Genomic DNA, 18,270 nt, shown 5'->3' with positions numbered 1-18,270 from the left:
GAGGAGGATGCTCACTCGAATGGGCACATGGGACAATGTGGGGGTGGGAGCATCCACGCAGTACAGCGGGCTTGTGTCCCCTGGCTGCTTCACATGTGGACAGCCCTGATGTATATTCTTTATTCCTCTCCCATAAACTCTGACTTTAAAATTATAGGACATCAGAAAGGAATTCATTGTTAGAGTTCCAACTGAGTTTCCTTATAAAGCTGATTTTGTTCCCCAGCTCCATGTAACCCACAGACAAAAATATATATTATCTGTAGTAAAGATTAAATAAATTTATCAGACCTGAAGTGTTCTGATTTCCTGAACACACATGAAAAAATAAGGTATTCAAAGTTTAGCTCTCCATACATACTGCACAGCAAAAAAAAAAGTTAGAAATATTTTTAAAACATCCAAATCTTGGTAAACTGGACATGTCTGACAACCCTGCATACAGGGCTAAGTTTAACTAATTAAGACTTGTAAACAACAAGATTAAGAATGGTTTCCATCTCTAAACAATACTTCAAGAATTTGATTTCTTGGCAACAGGTTTGGGGTGGGTTTTATACCATGGTAACTACAAACCCTTAGAAATCATTTTGCTTATAAAGGTACAGATATATCTTTTCAACTTCTGCTTTCACCACAGTATACTACTTTTTGGTGTGGTACCCATTTACAGTATAAACGCTTTAGGGTAGAAACTGCAATTTTTAGAGTTTTGTGTAAAAAAAAAAAAAAGCTAGTACTTATGGTCTGTTAGGCAATTAGTACTTACAATGTATTTTCTTCTGCAAATATAGCATCTTCTTCATGTGTTAGTGCGCCAACCCCACCAGACAGTACTAAAATAGTCTGCTTAGAAAAGAAACAGATTTTACTTTGTCACAGTATACAGCATTTACATTTTTACAAGACCAAGTGTTTTACAATCAGACTTAATAGTACTAAATCCTATTTTATAGTCTGACATATATTCAGATGCCATACAAATGAATTATGAAACTTGACCAGATGAGATTACAATACAAACAGGTAATTTGGATTAATCATTCCAAAAAGACCTGCTGGAATCAAATAATTTCTTCTTCAAAACGAGTTTTAGAAAGAGAAAAAGGGCCTTATAATATGTTTGTACTTTTGTTCTGAATTCTGTAACTTCCTGCTTTGTCGTTAACTCCACACGTGTCCCAGGCTGCAGTTGTTACTGCACAGACCCAATGCTGCATGGGCCTTTTTGCACTCAACTGCACAGTCGTGTCAGCGTCACAGTTTGTGCCCACTATCACTATGTCACCGTAGCAATGAGCTATGGCGATGTAGCGTCTCATGTAGACATGCCCTCTGAGATGCAATTTATGGCTTTACTCCTGCAAAGACTTGCGCTCCACATTTAACATGCCTGCATTAGCAATTTTAGCACTAAAGTTTTTGCAGGGTTGCAAAGTACATATTCCATTTATTTCTGCGCATTTACATACCTTCTTAGTATTTATTTTACAGTTCTTTTACATTTAGGAGCTTTTCAGGTACATAATTTCTCACATACCACAAGTTTCTCTGCACTTCCCCCGCCTTTAACAGCATCATTGCTGTTGATTTTATACAACTTTTATATATCTTAAAGTATATATAACTTCATAATAGGAATCAAATTATGGAACTAACCATCAAGCCTACCTAATGTTAATGAAAGGGGTTTTTTTATTTATTTTTTTTACTTGAATTTTAAAATAACCTGAAAACCCCAAGAAGATTACTTTTGGGGCACTTCATAATTAGGGCTTGACTGAACTCAAGGAAGTGGCCAACTGATTTTGCGAGCAGATCCCAGGGCCAGCCACCATTTTTGTGGGCTGAGTGCAATGGGTCCCCTACACTTTTGATTGGCTAAGGGGCAACAGCAGTCCCACCCCTCCTTGCAGATTGCCACATTGCTTGAAACCATGGCTTAATTACCTTAATTAGGGTAGTAATTAGGTAATTAGGTAAATACCTTAATTAGGGTAGTAAAAAAAGCTGCAGTTTTGGGCCATCACCAAGCAGCTGGCTCTGCACTTTTGGTGGGTTTGCTTAAAAAAAAAACAAAAAAAAAAACCCAACAACAACAACCAAAAAACAAAACAAAAAAAAACCAAACAAAAAAACCCAAAAAAACCCCAACCACAAATGAAAAACCAAACCAAACCAAACCTTACTGGCAAGCAGAGAAAAGCACATGGGAAGCCCTGCAGTCTTGGAGCAAGAGGGGGAAGGGGGGAGTAGAGGCTGCTGTGACCAGCCTCCCTGCCCTGCCCCCTGCCTCCCTCCCCATGCTCCAAGACTGCAGAGCTTCCTGCATACTTCTCTGTTAAACCTGTAAGTTTGTTTTTTTTTCTTTTTCCCCCTTAGTGAGCCTGTGCTTTTTCAAGGAGGCCACCCGAAATTGCAGTTTCCATGAAAATCATGCAATTGCCATTTCGGTAGGTCCCCATTCATAATGTACCATTAGTAAATTGAGGTCCTTAAAAGCAGGGGGTTATATTTCAAAAGTAAAAAAAAACAGGGTATTTTCTCTTTGAGCTATACGTGAGTGTGGGGAAAACAGTGCTTAGCTGGCATACAGGGATATTTTTTGCTTTTTCAGTTGTGGTCAGGAGAATAAGGACAAGCCCATCCCTAGGCAAGCCCTGGGTGTACGCTTGAAGATACATTTCAAATTTAAAAATCATGCAATTTCAGTGTTATTCACTTTGATTCTCTCTTCAATTGTACTGTACCCACAAGGAATTTTGTGCATATTGGAATCCAGATGACTATATGAATGTGGTGGGGAGAAGTTGCTGGCACAAAGGTAGAGAGTAGGAGGTGATGTGGTCAGAATCAAAAGTGTTTGTAATGCTATAAACATCTTTATCTTCAAGATTTTACTTTTAGTATCTACAATACTAACTGTACCTTAACATTTTCTATTATGGGGACTCTTCTAACAAGTTCAAGAAAGCTTCTGAAAAAGTGTATTAGAAAATACATTTTTTAAATACCCCAAATTCCATTTCTCAATAAATCTCTTAATAGGAAAATATCATTAAAATATTCCATACCTTTGATTCTTTTGACTTTTTCTTCTTGTTTTTGTTTTTAACTTTGATACCATTAGTCTAAAACAGAAAAACAGAAGTCAACAACTAATGCTATGCATTAATTTACAATCTGTTTCCGATATGTATACATAAATAAGTAGTGCTTCAATTTAAAAAGTCTCCTTTTGGTTGGAATAACAGCATGATATGGCAAGCACCATGCTTTTTCACAGATGGAAACTGTTGGGGGTGGGGGGGAAGAGGGAGGGTGGCAACACATAGGTAGAACTTCCCATTTCAACAGCTCTACTCACAACTTTCCCGAGTTTCCTTCACCCTCTACTTCCACTCCAAGGAACACCGGTTTTGAAACAGGGGCAGGTGTTAAAATAATGGTGCGATTGGGATTTGAGGAATTTTGTGCTGCATCCCAAAAGATCCATGTCCTGCCATGCCAGATGCGCATGGCAGGATGTTTGAGATGGGGCATACAATTCCCCATATCCTAACTGCATCAGTGCAGCACTGCCCTTAGCCTGATGCTGCAGATTGGGCAGGGAGCAGATCTGCCCTGGACCTTGGTGCTATCCTGCAGCCAATCCAAAGATCATCTGAGCACTGGCATCAGACATGAGCAGCCCCAAGAGTCTCAGTTCAGGACCCTATCCCCAGGTGCACCAGCCTGGAGTTCTGCAGACCAAAAAGCGTCATTACAAGTGTGGGCAGAAGCTACATGACAGACACTTAACTGGGTGACCTGAGGCAGCAGGGGAGGGGAAGAAGGCAGTGGACTACATTTGATTTTTAAAATAAAACTTGTAAGGGGTGAGAGACTGGAATACCTAAGAAGAGGCAAGAGACTGAGATGCTGAATGTGAGGCTGATTGCATCATGAGACACATGGGACATGCGAGGGTTAAGGGAGAGACAGGGGTACAGATCCCTATAAATAAATACCCCAGGCAAAGATGAGGTCTGTGGGATCTCCTCCTCATCACCTAAGACTACCTGCAGATCCCCCAGACAGACATTCTGAATACCTGGCTACAAGGAGACACTCTGCCCTCAGGATTACTTAAGATCTATGCATGGCTTTTGTTGACTTCTGGGGTCATTATGTTGCATTTTAAGTTAAAGTTGTGTGTGCTGTCACTGCACCTTACTGGGCTGTCTTAGCCAACACAGAGTTTTTCTGTTATTCTTCATTGCATACTTGAAATTGCAAATTACTGTGCTCAATAAATGCTCTCTTCAGAGAATGGCCTATTCTTGTTCAAACACATTCATGAATTCAGTGCCACTACCTAAAGTCTAATACTCAGTTTAGTAACATAGGGCTGATGCTGACAATCAGCTGACTGTTGACATCTCTGGGACTGCCCCAGTCTGGAACATGGCGCATGGCAAACTTTTAATTTAAGCTGCCATATAAAGCAGCTTTGTGGGTGGTTTGTCTTATACATACACATGTATAGTGTAGAAATGGTGCAATTAGCACACTAATCATGCCATGGATCTCATGTCTGCCAGGGGCCAGGATTTAACTTTTTTTGTTTGTTTCCACTGCTTTATTCCCCAATGAAGTAGCACTACCACCTGTGACTTCTGTAAGAACAAGTTGTGATGTTACGAACAACTTCTGCAGAGACAGAGCAAGTGTTGAGAATTTTTTTTGTACAAAATCTCCACTAACATTGAGGTCTTGTATTCACTTACCACATTATCGCAACTACCTGAAACCTTATTTCTGCTCCAATGTTTTCCTGATACAAGAATTTGCTCTTTCAGTATATGTATTATTTGAAAGTCCATTTTCCATCAACATAAGTAACTGTGGCAAATTTTGGAGTACCATATATTTTTTGCAATGTGAACAATATGCCAAAAATACAAATCTTTTTATTGCAATGAATTTTGCATTATTCTTAAAATGTTTACCCTGGAATTTAAAACTATTAAAAGGTTCCACACACCCTACACACATTAAATTACTTCAAAATGGGAATTGTCTATATTAAGTAAACTGTTCGACACACACAAACTAAGATACAATATACATGAATTTTCAACCACAAAAATTTCAAACACGTGAGCACTCAGCCAAATGTGCATCCTATAAATCCAGGTAAAAGAAAGCTAAAGTTGTAAGATAGCAAGAAAGAAGTGAAATATGGTTCAAAATAATGGACAACTACAGCTGCTATAAATGTTTTTTCAAATCATAGTTCTGTTCAGAAAGCATCTGTAAATATCTCAATGTGCAATTCCAAGTTTGTCATCTTACCGAATTCAAACACACACCCGTTTAATTTATTAACAGAAAGAAATCCTTCCTACTGGTAGGCCTACAAACTCAACTTGAGATCATAAAGTCAAGCACTTAATATTTTGATATATAAAATAGGAAAAGTTGTCAGTTACTGCTGGTCATGGTCAGTGTTAGCATTCACCATGCAAAGGCAAGACAGCCCCCACTTCAATACCCGATGCTTAAGTATGCAGAATTGGCAGTTGGGAAAAAAAATGTTATTTTTACTTCTAAGCTGAGCGCGCACACCTAAATTGGTCAGTAAAAATTTACAGAGGCATTTTCACATTAAAACCATATATCACTACTAACAAATACTGTATTTAAAGCTCTCTCTCAACCTCTGGTCTACCAAAACAAGGTTTGCCAAGTTACATTTTTCTCTTCTAAAACCCGAAATGTATTATACCAAGCTGCATATTTTGTAATGGAGAAAAAAAAAGCTTAACAGAATTATGAGAAATGCAACAGCAGTCCTGAATTATTTTTCTATACCTTTTTCACTTAAGACCTGAATAAGTATTTTTTTATACTTTAGGACTGCCTTTATTTATATAATCAAAGAAATAAAATGTACACAAAAATTTCCCTTCCTACTTTGCAAGTCCCTTTAAAAAAAATACAAAAGTGGACAAGCATTTTTCTTCGTATTTGTTTCTACTTCAAATGTTTTCTATTGACCACAAATAAAATATTTATTGAAATTTCAATTTTTATTAGAAGATGTAAAGATAACTTACTGAAATATCTTCATTTTCCTGTTTCTTTATTATAACACAAGGATCATCTGTTGAAAGAATATATTAAATCACTTTCAAGAAAAACAGCAGCCAAATTATTCATGTTCTATATTGAGGTTTTAAGGGATAATATATTTTAATTTTTTTAATATTTGCTGAAAGTTTTTCTGTATGGTCAAATCTGAGAAGAAACACATGCTCACTGGGATTAGTTGGATGCTTAAAAAGGCAAGTGTGAGCATTATATTTTGAAGAATTGGGACATATTAAAAGAACATAGTATAACTTGCCATTCAACATCCCTTAGAGGCTTAGTAAATTCAAAGATATTTTGGGGGATGGTATCTTTTACTAGACCAAATGCATAGTTGGAAGAGATTTTAGACAAGTTTTTAAGCAAAGTGTTCTTCTTCAAGGCAGCTGAATTCTCAAAATAAAAGAGTGATAACATTTTATCTTCAGAATAAAATGAAGCCCTTTAAAGTTACTACAAGAAGTGAGAGTTGCAGTTTCTCAACTAATTAAATCACATTCCTGGACTATATTGCATGGGGGATGTGGTTCTGGTAATAAAACAATGAGCCTATCCTTACTGAATATATGTGCAGTGTCAGAGGAGCCAGCTGCACACTGCATTTTGTAGACACATTTTTTAAATACATTGGGGGAATTTACACGTATGCACATTAAAAAATAATCAGCAAATTTATCACCAGCAATCTAAAGAAATCTATTAAAAGTGATCAAGCCGTCATTTAAAAATACTCCAAAACAGCACAACGTAAGTGATGCCCAATACTGGTTCCATTTTATTTAGTTAATTCCCAACTGTACTAGTTGCATCTTTCTTACATGATTCTGTGCCTTTAGACTTTGGTTCAGCCCTTAACATGGAACACAAAATATCCTACACCGAGTTTCTATCTTAAGTGATAGTGTTGCCACTTTTCCAGGATAATTCAAGATAACATATCTTGAATCTTGAATGCAGAGCGTAAAAAGGAAGGCAGAATAGGACATACAGAAAAGATAAGCTGTATGCATTTACCCATTATATCAAAGAATACATCTAAAGCGTGGTGCAGAGATGGAAATTTTTCTCGATTATCTTCTAATAACCATATTACACAACGAGCTTCTTCCAATGACGCTTCATGGAAACAGTCAAGTATTTCTTCGTCTTCAGTGCTAGTCACAACACACCCTAACTTACGACCATACTTTTCATTCCAGAGACCAGTTATAAAGCTAAGGTCAAGCTTTTCAACAAGATGGCCAAAAGATGAGAAAAACTTTTCTGCAGCTTTCAAACCTGAAATTAAAAAAGAAAATGAATATTGGGTAAAACCAAAAAAATCAGTCAGTAGTCCAGGTCATTTTAGTGTTGGGTTTGCAGTCTGACATTTTTCACAAAATATTTTGTTCCAAAAACTATATGTAAAAGGTGCAGAGATGAGAGGTATGGGGACTGTAGCTGTGAAATATAAAAGCAAACAAAAGAGACCTGTAAGTTATATCATTTTTGTACTACCCACTTCAAAACATCTGTGTCAACTCTTGTGAAGGTGTGTAAAAGAATCCAATTAAAAAACCAAAACAAAAAGTGATTTACTCCTGTGCTCTGCAATACTACATTTTACATCTCGTTCAATTATAAAATATACCTAATATTTTCACTGGACTACAAAGAAAATTAAATTGTACAGCATTACAAAAAAAAAGTTAAACTGACTTCAAGGTATGGTCAGATAAAAAGAAATTAATGTTATTCCAGCCTTCAGGAACAAGATCACTAATAAAGGTTTGTTTTTAATATTTAGATCACTCTGTATAAAATATTAGGGGTATATGAAGCGGTCTGTATTCGATTTGGATTTAGCCCTATTTGGGGGACAGTGATTTGATTCACTGATTTGGATCACTGTCCCAATTTGATTCGTCCGAATTTGAATCTGAAGATTCAATGCAATTTGGCCATAGCTTTAAATGTCTTTTCTGCATACTTTGAGGTACCAGGTGCAGCTCATGAACACCGAGATCATGGGGCGGAAGGAACATCCCACAGGAGTGCGGGGTCCCCCCGCATGCTTGGCGACAGGCCTGGAAGTGGACCAGAAGTACTTCCCATTTGCTTCCAGGTCCACTGCCAAACACACGGGGAACCCCCCACCCCTCCGGCTCAGCCGCAGGGGGGGTACCCTGGGTGCACCCCCAGACCTAGGGGGCACCAGTCACCAAACTGAGGGGATCCCCCGTGCACTCATCAGCAGACCCAGAAGTGCTTCTGGTCCACTTTTGGGTCTGCTGCTGAGGACGCTGGGGACCCCCTTGCACTCCTGTGGGACGCTCCATCCACCCCACCATCTCAGCATTCACGAGCTGCCTGGTACACCTTGAGGTGCGTAGAAAAAAAAAACAAAAAACAAAAAAAAAACCCCACATTTAAAGCTGTGTCTGTCCGAATTGTCGAATCTCTCCAAATCAAAATCGGAGGCTTCCAATTGAATTCGCAGAGAGTAATGGGTTTCCTGATTCGATTTGGAGACTAGCCCGCCGAATTGAGCCGAATCTCCTCCGAATCAAATCAGCAACCGAAGCTTCACACAGCTTTAATAGCATTTTCTCTTCTGCATTTCAAAGAGGTGAATTCTCTTTGCCTGAGCCTTTTCCCTAAAGCTGACAAAGCCCTGATCAGCTGTAAAGAAGTCAAAACATCAGTGTATCTGCCATTCAAACAGTCTTCATTTAGGAAACTGGGTCCAGATCCTCAGTAGGACTTGGAAATTAACTGCCTGTAGACACAAATTGTTCTAAATTTTATGAAATGCAGCATTTTAAAAATACAATCCCTGCTTCACAAAGTAACTGCAAAAACGGCACCAGGCCATTCAAATGCCTTCCCTTATCATACAGGCAGTGACAATTTATTTTACTGATTCTGCCAGCAGTGCAGAGCCATACTGGATCGCCCAGATGCAAATTTTGGTAGCAAAACATATGACTAGCAATTGAACATGAATCAGAAAGAACAAAGCTTAACTTCAAGATCCAAAGTTAAGAATCAAAGCAGACTGTTAGGCAATACATCTCTTAATTTGTAGGCTGAAGTTAGCATGTTATTTTTCTCTGAATATAAGAAAAAGCGAAGAGGAAAAGTGTAATTGATTTCCATAACTGCATAAGCAAATTATGTTCCCGCAGAACTAATGACATATAACCTACCAAAATTGTTAAGATGTTTTGCCCACTCATGTAATTTGGGATCCACTTCTTCAAACTCACTCAGTACATGGATAAAAATTCTTGTCTTTACTCTATTTTTTTCCTGAATTAAGTTACTGATGAACTGCTCCATCACTTCATTTGATAAACTACTGTTGATGGAACATGCTGCATAATCTTCCTTACTTATTATCCACCATGAAAGTAATTCACTAAGAAGCTTGGAGGTGTCACATACACCTGTTTTTATTTGCTCAGCATTTTGTATAATATACTGCAAGACTCTATCACCAGCAAATAAGCACTCCGGAACATGACCTGTAATAAAACAAAGCAAGATTTCCATGTCAGTTTACAAAACCTGGAAAGCAGAATCAAACCAAATTACAGAAAAGCTTGATCTTTTTAATCACAACTCAATGTCTTCTGAAAGCCAGTTACAGGACATTCTACTTCAGGGGAGGGCAATTATTTCAGGTGGAGGGCCGCTTACTGAGTTTTGGCAAGCCATTGGGGGCCGCATGACAGGCAGCCAGGGGCAGATGAATATTAATTTGCTAAATTTTTTAGGGGCCCCATGGGCCAAATAGAATGGCCTGGTGGGCCGTGTCTGACCCATTTTGTCCACCCCTGTTCTACTTCTATTTGTCATAAGTGAACTAACACTGAATTTTTCCAACTGATAAATTAATCTGACATATTGAAATAAGTTTCAATAAAAGAGCAAATGGTGATGCCCTTAATTAATATTGGAAAACCTTATTTACTTATAACTGTAGCCTCAAAATAAGTGTCTGCACAGATGTAGGATGTGCATGCACCTTTTGGTTCCGAGCCCCGATTCTCCAGAGCAGCAGCAAACAGTGGCAAATGCACGCATTTAAGCATTAGTTCCTAAGGTTCTATTGGAAATCTGATTCTGCCCCAACTCAAAGTCTTTGTAAAAAGACATTAAAGAAGCAAAAAGATGGGTGGGGAAACATGAGAACTACAGACATAAGCAGTCTTTCAAGAATGGTTCTTACAGACTGCCACATCAGAGAAATTAACAGACTATAACAACTTACAGAGGTGATGAGTCTGAAGAGAATTAAGGGAACCCACAAGACCAGCTTCCCACACTTGGCATCAAAGCTAGTACTGGGCCAAGAGTATCATGCAATTGCCCGAAATGAACAAGCACTGGGGCAAACTTAAGTATCTCAGTGCTAGAAACTTCACCTGATTGTAAACAATAAACGTAGACATGTTAGAGTCCACCCTAAAACCTGTTATAGCAATGCACCTCAGAAGACATAACTCTGGCATCTGTGCTCCTTTGCCCCTCCCTCTGGGCTTATGACTGTATCTGTTCTTATTTTAATGGTATCTATGAGTCTTTTTTTATCTTGAAGATGTATGACCTAACACCAAGGTTGCCAACAGTCAGTAAATAACCAGGCTAAAAGTTCCTGTTTATGAAATCCTTAAAAAACAAAACAAAACAAAACAAAACAAAAAAAACACACCCATCTTTACTGGAAAAAAAAGATTAAGCAACTGGAGCCTGATTCCTGAGTGGAAAAGAAGTGGGATGCAGTGTTGAAGGACAGACAGAGTACAGTAGCACCACCTAGGGTCTGAGCAGGAGCTCAGAATCCTGAAGGGAGTGCTTATCAGGGCTTCATGGCTTATGGCAGCATTTCTCAACCCAAAAGTGGGTTGCAAGAATATTTCAAAGGGTTGCAAGCTGTGGCAGGGCATAGGGGCAGCAGGAAGGTGCCTGCTCCTTCCAGCAGGTAAAGGGAGCAGGGGAGAGCTGCAGGGCTGGGCTGGTGGCACCAGCCCTGATGCCTGTGCTCACAGGGACTGTGTGGCAGGGAGATGCTTCTCAGGGGGCAGAAGGGGCCATGACCATGCTGCCTGCTGTAGTGTGGCAGCCACAGCCCAGGGCAGGGTGCCACAGGCCTCTCCTCTTCCCTCCAGCCTGTGCCAGGGCTGGATTTGCTCCATGGCTGCCCACATGAACCAGAGCCACAGCAGCTACAGTGCTCTGGCCCAAGCAGGATGGGGGCAGCTGGGGGCCCCTCTGGCAAAGATCAAGCGGCAGGGGACTGCAGGTCAGGAGTGAGGGACACCAGCATGGCTCCGAGGGGCAGGGAACTGGGGTTTGGGCACTGACAGGGCCAGGGGGCTGTGGGTCAGGACAGGCCATAGACCTTTGCAAACGGGTCCTGATAGGAAAACGGTTGAGAACCACTGGCTTACGGGACTCTGTAGCTTCTTCCCCAACCCCAAGTCACGTGCTGGTACTGCATCCCATATGCATGCAACACTACTGGGTGCCAGGTAGGCAAAAAGTCCTTCTGGGGTCTGTGCTGGGACAGGGGAAATAGGGCAGGTGGGAGCAGCATGTCATGGGGTGTGGTTGGGGGGTGTCAGGGTAGACAGGCAAGTAGGGGATTCCTGGGGTAGCAGAAGCATAGTGTAAAAAACTACTGCTGCAGTCAAGCAGGTACATTTAATACAGTACTTATACCATCACATGGTAACACTTTCACCTACCTTTATGGTCACGTTTAGATTCACTATTTTCTTTCTGATTTTCTTCTACTCTCTCTTTTACAGAATTCAGCGTTTCTTCTTTTACATATTTTCTCCTTAATTTTTTATCTTGTTTTATTTTCAGTTTCCTACAACTGATAAAAACAAAAAACTCGGCTATTGATATGTTGTTTTTTCTTTCTTAATTTATAAAGAGTATATTCACACATCTTTGCAATAGGCAGGAACGCAGAGAGCTGACCTTAGATGTACCCTGCCATGGTGAGCATGCACAAATTTACATCTACAGCAAGGGTGTCAAGATTCAGTTGGCAGGCCACATTCCCTGCCAAAACTCAGGGGGTTAATGTGGCAAACGCTACATGTAAATACGTTCCTGTGGTCTCTTACAGTAGTTGCTACTGCTGCTCAGCTCTGTTGTGAACCGTCACCAAATTTTTTGTCACCAAAAGCAACTTAGAACAGTAAAACAGGCCACACTGTTTAGCCTACCCACTGTGTTGGCTGCCCCAAAATCACCTGAACTGGAGGAAACTAGTGAGGAATAGAGCTGAGATGCAGAAGTCACCTGAAAACTGGCCAGCAGCTAAGTGTACCAGATGATGACCCATCACCACAGGCTATGTGTTTTGATAGCTCTGGCTAGATGTTAGGTTATTTTAAAACAATTTCTAAAACATGATAGCTCAGCTAAACTCAGGGAATTCATCTTTACATTTGTGTCTTATTTCTTATTTCTTGGGATCCACAGTCTAAATTTAACAAACTCCTAAATGAGACAATTTTAGTGATTACCGTATTCCTATATATATTTTTACTTTGGAAACATTCAGAGAAATAGGATGCTGACAAATCTCCACAAAATCTGTATTTTTTAACGTGAGAAATATGAAGATTTGCATTTCCCAAGCTCTCTTTCTAATCTGGCATACCAAACCCTCACAGCCTAATGTGTGAGTATTTACTACCTTACATGAACAGCAAACGTAAATGCCTTCAACAATTTTCCAGCAAGGTCAATACCATGTAAATCAAATATATGCCAATGTGTAACATATACAATTCAGTTTCAAGCGACAGGCTTTTAGTATTCATGAAAGAGTATAACAGATATGAAAAAGGATGCAAGATACTGGTAGCGTTCAATACTTTCCCTCCAAGGTAACATCCCTTAGCTACCTGGAATATACAAAAGAAGAATGGCTGCAAACTCCAGAAGGGTAACTCATACTCCTATAAGCAGGGGTATCAAATATACGGCCTGGCCTGAGAAGCCCTATTATCTGGTCCCAGTGCTGCCTGTAGGTCTTGAAGCTGACCCATATGCAACATACATCATGCAGGTCTGGTCCAAGATGCACACTGCAAGTGCCTGCTCCGGCCAGTCCAAGACATGTGCTGGACCCAGCATGGAAAACTGGTCTGTGGGTCCAATCCAACCCATGGGGACAGTTCCACACCACTCATTCAGCCCACAGTGCCAGATGAATTTGACATCTATGTCCTAAGGTATGGTGTTTTCTGGAGTTGCTCATCTTTCCTAATATACATTTATTTCATTGCTGCTCACAATCTTAGAAATATTGCTTAATTGTAACTAGGCTTCAGATGCAGTAGAGATGACAGGGACAATTTACATCTGTTACAGGTGTAAATTCACTGAAGTCACTACAGTCACAGCAGATATTAAGCTGACTGTTTGATTTCCCATGCATAGAGAATTTAAGAGGACTGCTTCGTACAGATTCATGTTTTGTAAGTTTTTTCAAAGTTACAAGCAATTTTTTTGTTTTAAATTAAGTTCTTCGGAAACTGATGGCTCAACCAAGGAAATGTTAATATGGCATATTATCAACTTGATTTGAGCCCAGATTGAGGCATTTTATATATGCATAGTTCCTCATTTTCAGATAAAAATTCTTTCAGGACAAAGCACCGAAATAATTTCCATGCTGTTTCTTGCTCTCAAAATTTGCCCACCTTTCTAGAAACAAGGTGACTAGAATCAAAACAACAGGTATGTTTGTTAGAGCCCTAAACGGAAAATTTCAACAATTTCTGAAATGTGTCTTCTTTCATTGGCACTGATCATCCTCAATTCAATGATTTAACTTGCTTATTAATACTAGACCTCTTACCTTGAACACTTCTGCTTAATGCTGGTTTTGGGTGGATCCTTAGTTTTTGTGATTTTTTCTTCAAACTACCAAAAAAAAGCCAATAGATTAATTGATCCAAGCTCTACTGCAAACTTAGCTTTCTGAAAATAAACACAAATCTGACCCTTCCTTAGGTGTCTCAGAAATGGGTAATATCTATTTGAGACAGAAATTGACATGAATTATTTTTCTAAGTCCCTCAAGTTCAAGAAGGTGCAGATGCTAGTTGTAGAACAGAACATCCCACCCCACTGGAGACAGAATCTGGCATAGATGGTCTCACGGGCTGATCGGCTGGAGATCTGCTTTGCTTTTGGGGGTTCCTGTGGGGTCGGAAGCAGATAATAGGGAGAAAAAGCACTATTCCTTGCAGTTTAATTTGTATGCAACACACAGGCACAAGAAAAAGACAAAGAACTTTGTTCAACATAAAAAGGTTTTTCTTTTTTATATACTTAATTTGGCAAGGAAGATCAGCTCCTACTTCGTCCTTATTCTTTCCCCCAGAACTTACTATGAGATAAGAGATTTTTTCGTTCTTACAATTTTGGGGATATAACAATAATTGTACTGTTCAGGAGATTTCAAGAATTAGTTTTTATGAGGAAATTCTGTGTCACCTGATTTGTCAGATGGACTAGTCAGGATGACAGTCTGGCTAATGGTGTGCGTCTCCTGTTTAAAGGCAGCAATAACCAGAGAATTTTGAATGCAATGTTATTTGTCAATTTGAAGAAATATTTCAAGTAAGTTAGGGCCAAACCAGGATAATATAGTATTTGCATAAACACACGTACAAGATAAGGGAACTGGGTTAAGCCACATTCCACAGGAAACCATGCCCCACAAAACGTACACCACTTCCTGAAAGACCACAGGAAGACAACCGAGCAGAAATCCTACAACAGTAAGCTGTCACCAGTCCAAAAAAAGCTGTGAGAAATCAATGCAAAGAATCTAAAACAGCATATATTTGTTAAAACCAATAGTCAGAACTTCTCACATATATCAGTGTATAAAAAATAGCAAAGACCCCATTAAGTTGCATTTGTGTACCAACTGCTTTCTTTTTACCCACTAGTAAAATTGTCACTAATACCACAACTGCTAACTCAACCAGTTTAAAAAATGAAGTTAATTAAGGAAACTGAGGTATGTAAATACTGTTGAGATTGTCTAATACAATAGACAGTTTGCAATTACAGTCTAAAAGTCTTCAGCGGATCTTCCTTGTAAGATCAGACTTTTTAAAAATGACTCAAATTTCACACTGATTTTTACTTACCTCACATTTCACAAGACCAGAAGAACTGAAGATAACAATTTTTGAAATGAGACCACTACAGTCAGGGGTGAAACATAACTCTTGAAGAAAATCCTGTGTAGGAAATAAAGATGAACAGAAAAGTATTCCATTTTTTATTAAAAGTGTAAAGAGAGAACAGCATTCCATGTAGAATTTGAAATGATTAAGAAAATTTAGACTGGAGAAAAAAAGGCTCAGACCTCTGCTCACATTAGCTCAAGGAAGCAAATCTCCTCATATCAAACCTATGGGATTTTCTTCAGAATATTACCTTTCTACATATTATTAGAGAAGCCCCAACTTCCTCTTTGTAAGCAGTACAACCTCTGAAGGATGAAGCCGCTTCTATGAACATGAAGACTATCGATACTGGCATAGCTTATTCCCGTACATTTAGGAAAATAACCTCTACTCTGTATTTACATCCATGTAGCAAATGAACCATTAAATTGGATTGTTGGGGAGGGGGAAAATCAAACTGCCCAACTAAAGTACCAATTCAAATGCTGAAATAGTATGGCTCCAAGACACTACTCACCTTAAGGATTTAAAGAAAAAGTAAATTCCTGGAAAATAAAAGGTTAACCAAATATTTCATTAGGAGGAAGAAACGGGTTTCACCTTGTCATTTCTGTCATTATATACTGTAGTTTTCAGCTTCTTCCAACAGCCGATGTGAAACTCCACTTTACATTGTTGACAGCACGTGAGACGTATAAAACCCTAAAATATAGAGAGAATATAAACGGAAACACGTTGAAGGAATAGAAAAAGGAATAGTTTAACAAAAATTGTGCCTCACAGGACTTCAAAATTGTGCAAGGCAGATACTGCTAGCAAAAAGTTTAAATTCCCAAAGCTTTTTCTTTCTTTTTCTTTCTTTTTCTTTTTTTTTTTCTTTTCTTACTTTACCTTAAAGTCCGGGTCAGTAAAATAAATCTGGATTTTAGAATGACCACTGCACTCCTGATAACGACATACTGCATCAGGGGCTGGAGGGAACTTGCATTCCTCAATATAATCCTTCAGCATCAGCTACAAAACAATCAAGAAAATCTGCCCTAAACTTTGTGCATAAAAAAAAAATAATCTCCATATACCCCCCAAAAAGCAATGAGGACAAACCCTTTTACTTGTATTTTCAAAACACTATAGGTGGGTGTCTGTAAAACAGATGCAAGGTGCTAGAAGAACAATTGTTTTCAAATACAATTGTTTAAAGTTTTCCCTACTGTGTTCCAGAACATCTTATAAATTCCTTTTTCACTTGTATAGCTGTCACGTAGCACACATACCCTCTTTGCATACAGCTTTATCAAGTCAAGGTTATTTCATGTGTCTAATAATCCTACCTACTTTAGGACAGTTGATTGTTTTCCCTCCTCAGACTACCCTGTGCCAAGCGGGGGAGTAGCATGCCTACAGAATCAAGGAGATCAAGGGAGTCTTTTTAATTCACAATCTCCAAGTTAGAGTATGAGATTTTTAAAATGAACTAAGGAATGATACTAATACAAAAATTGCTATGAGTTTTAGGACTCAATCTCCTAGTTGGTTTTTTTTTTTTAAAATCACCACCATGTCACTTTTTCATTTCACATTTGTGAGAAATTCCAAATGTTTATCATCAGCTATGATTTCATGACAAACACCAAATAACACAGCAATGTGTCAGTACTCAGAAATGACTTTACATACACCCTGGGTGTGTCTACATGTGCATTATATTTAGAAGCAATTTACTTGCAAGTAAACTACTTGCAAGTAAACAGTCCTAGGCAGGCATCCACACAGGCAGGGAAGAGGGAGCAATTTGCTGCAAATGGGAGCAAACTGCTCACACTTCCTGGGGCCCTGTAATGGGTGCCTGCTGCAACCAGTGGGAGCGCTAGGCCCTCCCTGGATGCTAGCCTAGGGTCTAGCAGGGAGCACTGGGCCAGGAGTCAACTGTCTCTTGGCTGGGGCATTGCACCACGGGGAGGGAGGAGGGGAAGGGCTGCCTGCTGCCAGGACTATGTCCTTCTGCTCAGGCAGCAGGTAGCTCCTGGCCCTGGATCCCAGATTGGAGGTAGGGGGCTTCGAAAGCGCTACAGGGGAGGGGCAGGTCCCAGCTCCCTGCCCCAACCCACTGGTGGGGCAGCTAGCTTGGTAGCTAGCAGTGAACTAGCTGCCCCACCAGTGGGTCGGGGCAAATGGCTGGGACCTGCCCCTCCCCTGCAGCTCTTTCCAAGCCCCATGCCTTGATCACTCGATAGGGGCACAGCGCTGGAAACCGCCCCTGACCAAGACAGTTCCCAGCCCCTGCTGCATGATTGTGGGGCAGGGACTGGGGAGCCTGTTCCTCACTCAGCTTGGTGATCAAGGAGCTGAGTGGGGAACAGGCTCCCCAGCCCCAACCAGCAGGGAGCTCCCAGTGCCAGGTCCACAGTCGCAAGGCCAGCACTGGGAGGTCCTTATCTCCTGCCCCAGGCTCTGGCTGGGAGATAAGGATCTCCCAGCACTGGCCCCACTATTGTGGAGCTGGGAGATGAGGATTCCCTGGCCCCTCAATTGCAATGGTGAAGCGGGGGTTAGGAGATAAGGATCTCCCCGTCCCCACTTTCTGATCGCGTTCTTGGAGAGGGGGGCGAGCAGCTCCCTGATGTTGGGGCAAGGGCATATAGTCCCCATGCCTGGGATCTGGTGACAGAGCCTGTCCCTACAACAGGCAGCTCCTGCGGGCAGGGAGCAATCTCTTGCACCCCTGGTGGCTGGCTGAACAAGAGCAAATTTGCTCCTGGTCAGACATCTACATGAGTGCTACTGTGCAGTAAGTAATGGCAAATAAATTTGCTACTTGTATTTACAGGCAACAAATTTATTCACGTTTAGCAAGGTTTACTGTATTTTCGCGCATATATCCCGCGGGGTATACGTGATTTTACACAAAAAAAAATGG

The 18,270-nt window shown here is 40.1% G+C and overlaps 1 protein-coding gene across 9 annotated transcripts in view; it reads right to left on the bottom strand.

The window, feature by feature from the left end:
* TTC3 (tetratricopeptide repeat domain 3) overlaps positions 1-18,270 on the bottom strand; it is a 99,834-nt gene that overhangs the window by 26,987 nt on the left and 54,577 nt on the right. For 6 of the 9 annotated variants that reach the window (XM_025212053.1, XM_025212059.1, XM_025212055.1 and 3 more), the window contains 10 exons: positions 16,245-16,367; positions 15,954-16,055; positions 15,312-15,404; positions 14,006-14,070; positions 11,868-12,001; positions 9,324-9,641; positions 7,150-7,413; positions 6,102-6,148; positions 3,075-3,131; positions 770-849 (listed from right to left, as the gene is read on the bottom strand). In XM_025212053.1, the coding sequence (XP_025067838.1) occupies positions 770-849; positions 3,075-3,131; positions 6,102-6,148; positions 7,150-7,413; positions 9,324-9,641; positions 11,868-12,001; positions 14,006-14,070; positions 15,312-15,404; positions 15,954-16,055; positions 16,245-16,367 (1,283 nt within the window). The remainder of the gene's footprint in view (positions 1-769; positions 850-3,074; positions 3,132-6,101; positions 6,149-7,149; positions 7,414-9,323; positions 9,642-11,867; positions 12,002-14,005; positions 14,071-15,311; positions 15,405-15,953; positions 16,056-16,244; positions 16,368-18,270) is intronic. The other 3 variants (XM_025212054.1, XM_014523089.2, XM_025212058.1) reach the window with 2 other exon arrangements.

The sequence above is a fragment of the Alligator sinensis genome, unplaced genomic scaffold (genome assembly GCF_000455745.1).
Source record: "Alligator sinensis unplaced genomic scaffold, ASM45574v1 scaffold69_1, whole genome shotgun sequence".
Classification (NCBI taxonomy): domain Eukaryota; kingdom Metazoa; phylum Chordata; order Crocodylia; family Alligatoridae; genus Alligator; species Alligator sinensis.
The sequence above is the reverse complement of the archived record's forward strand: the minus strand, read 5'-3'. Positions and strand labels throughout refer to the sequence as shown.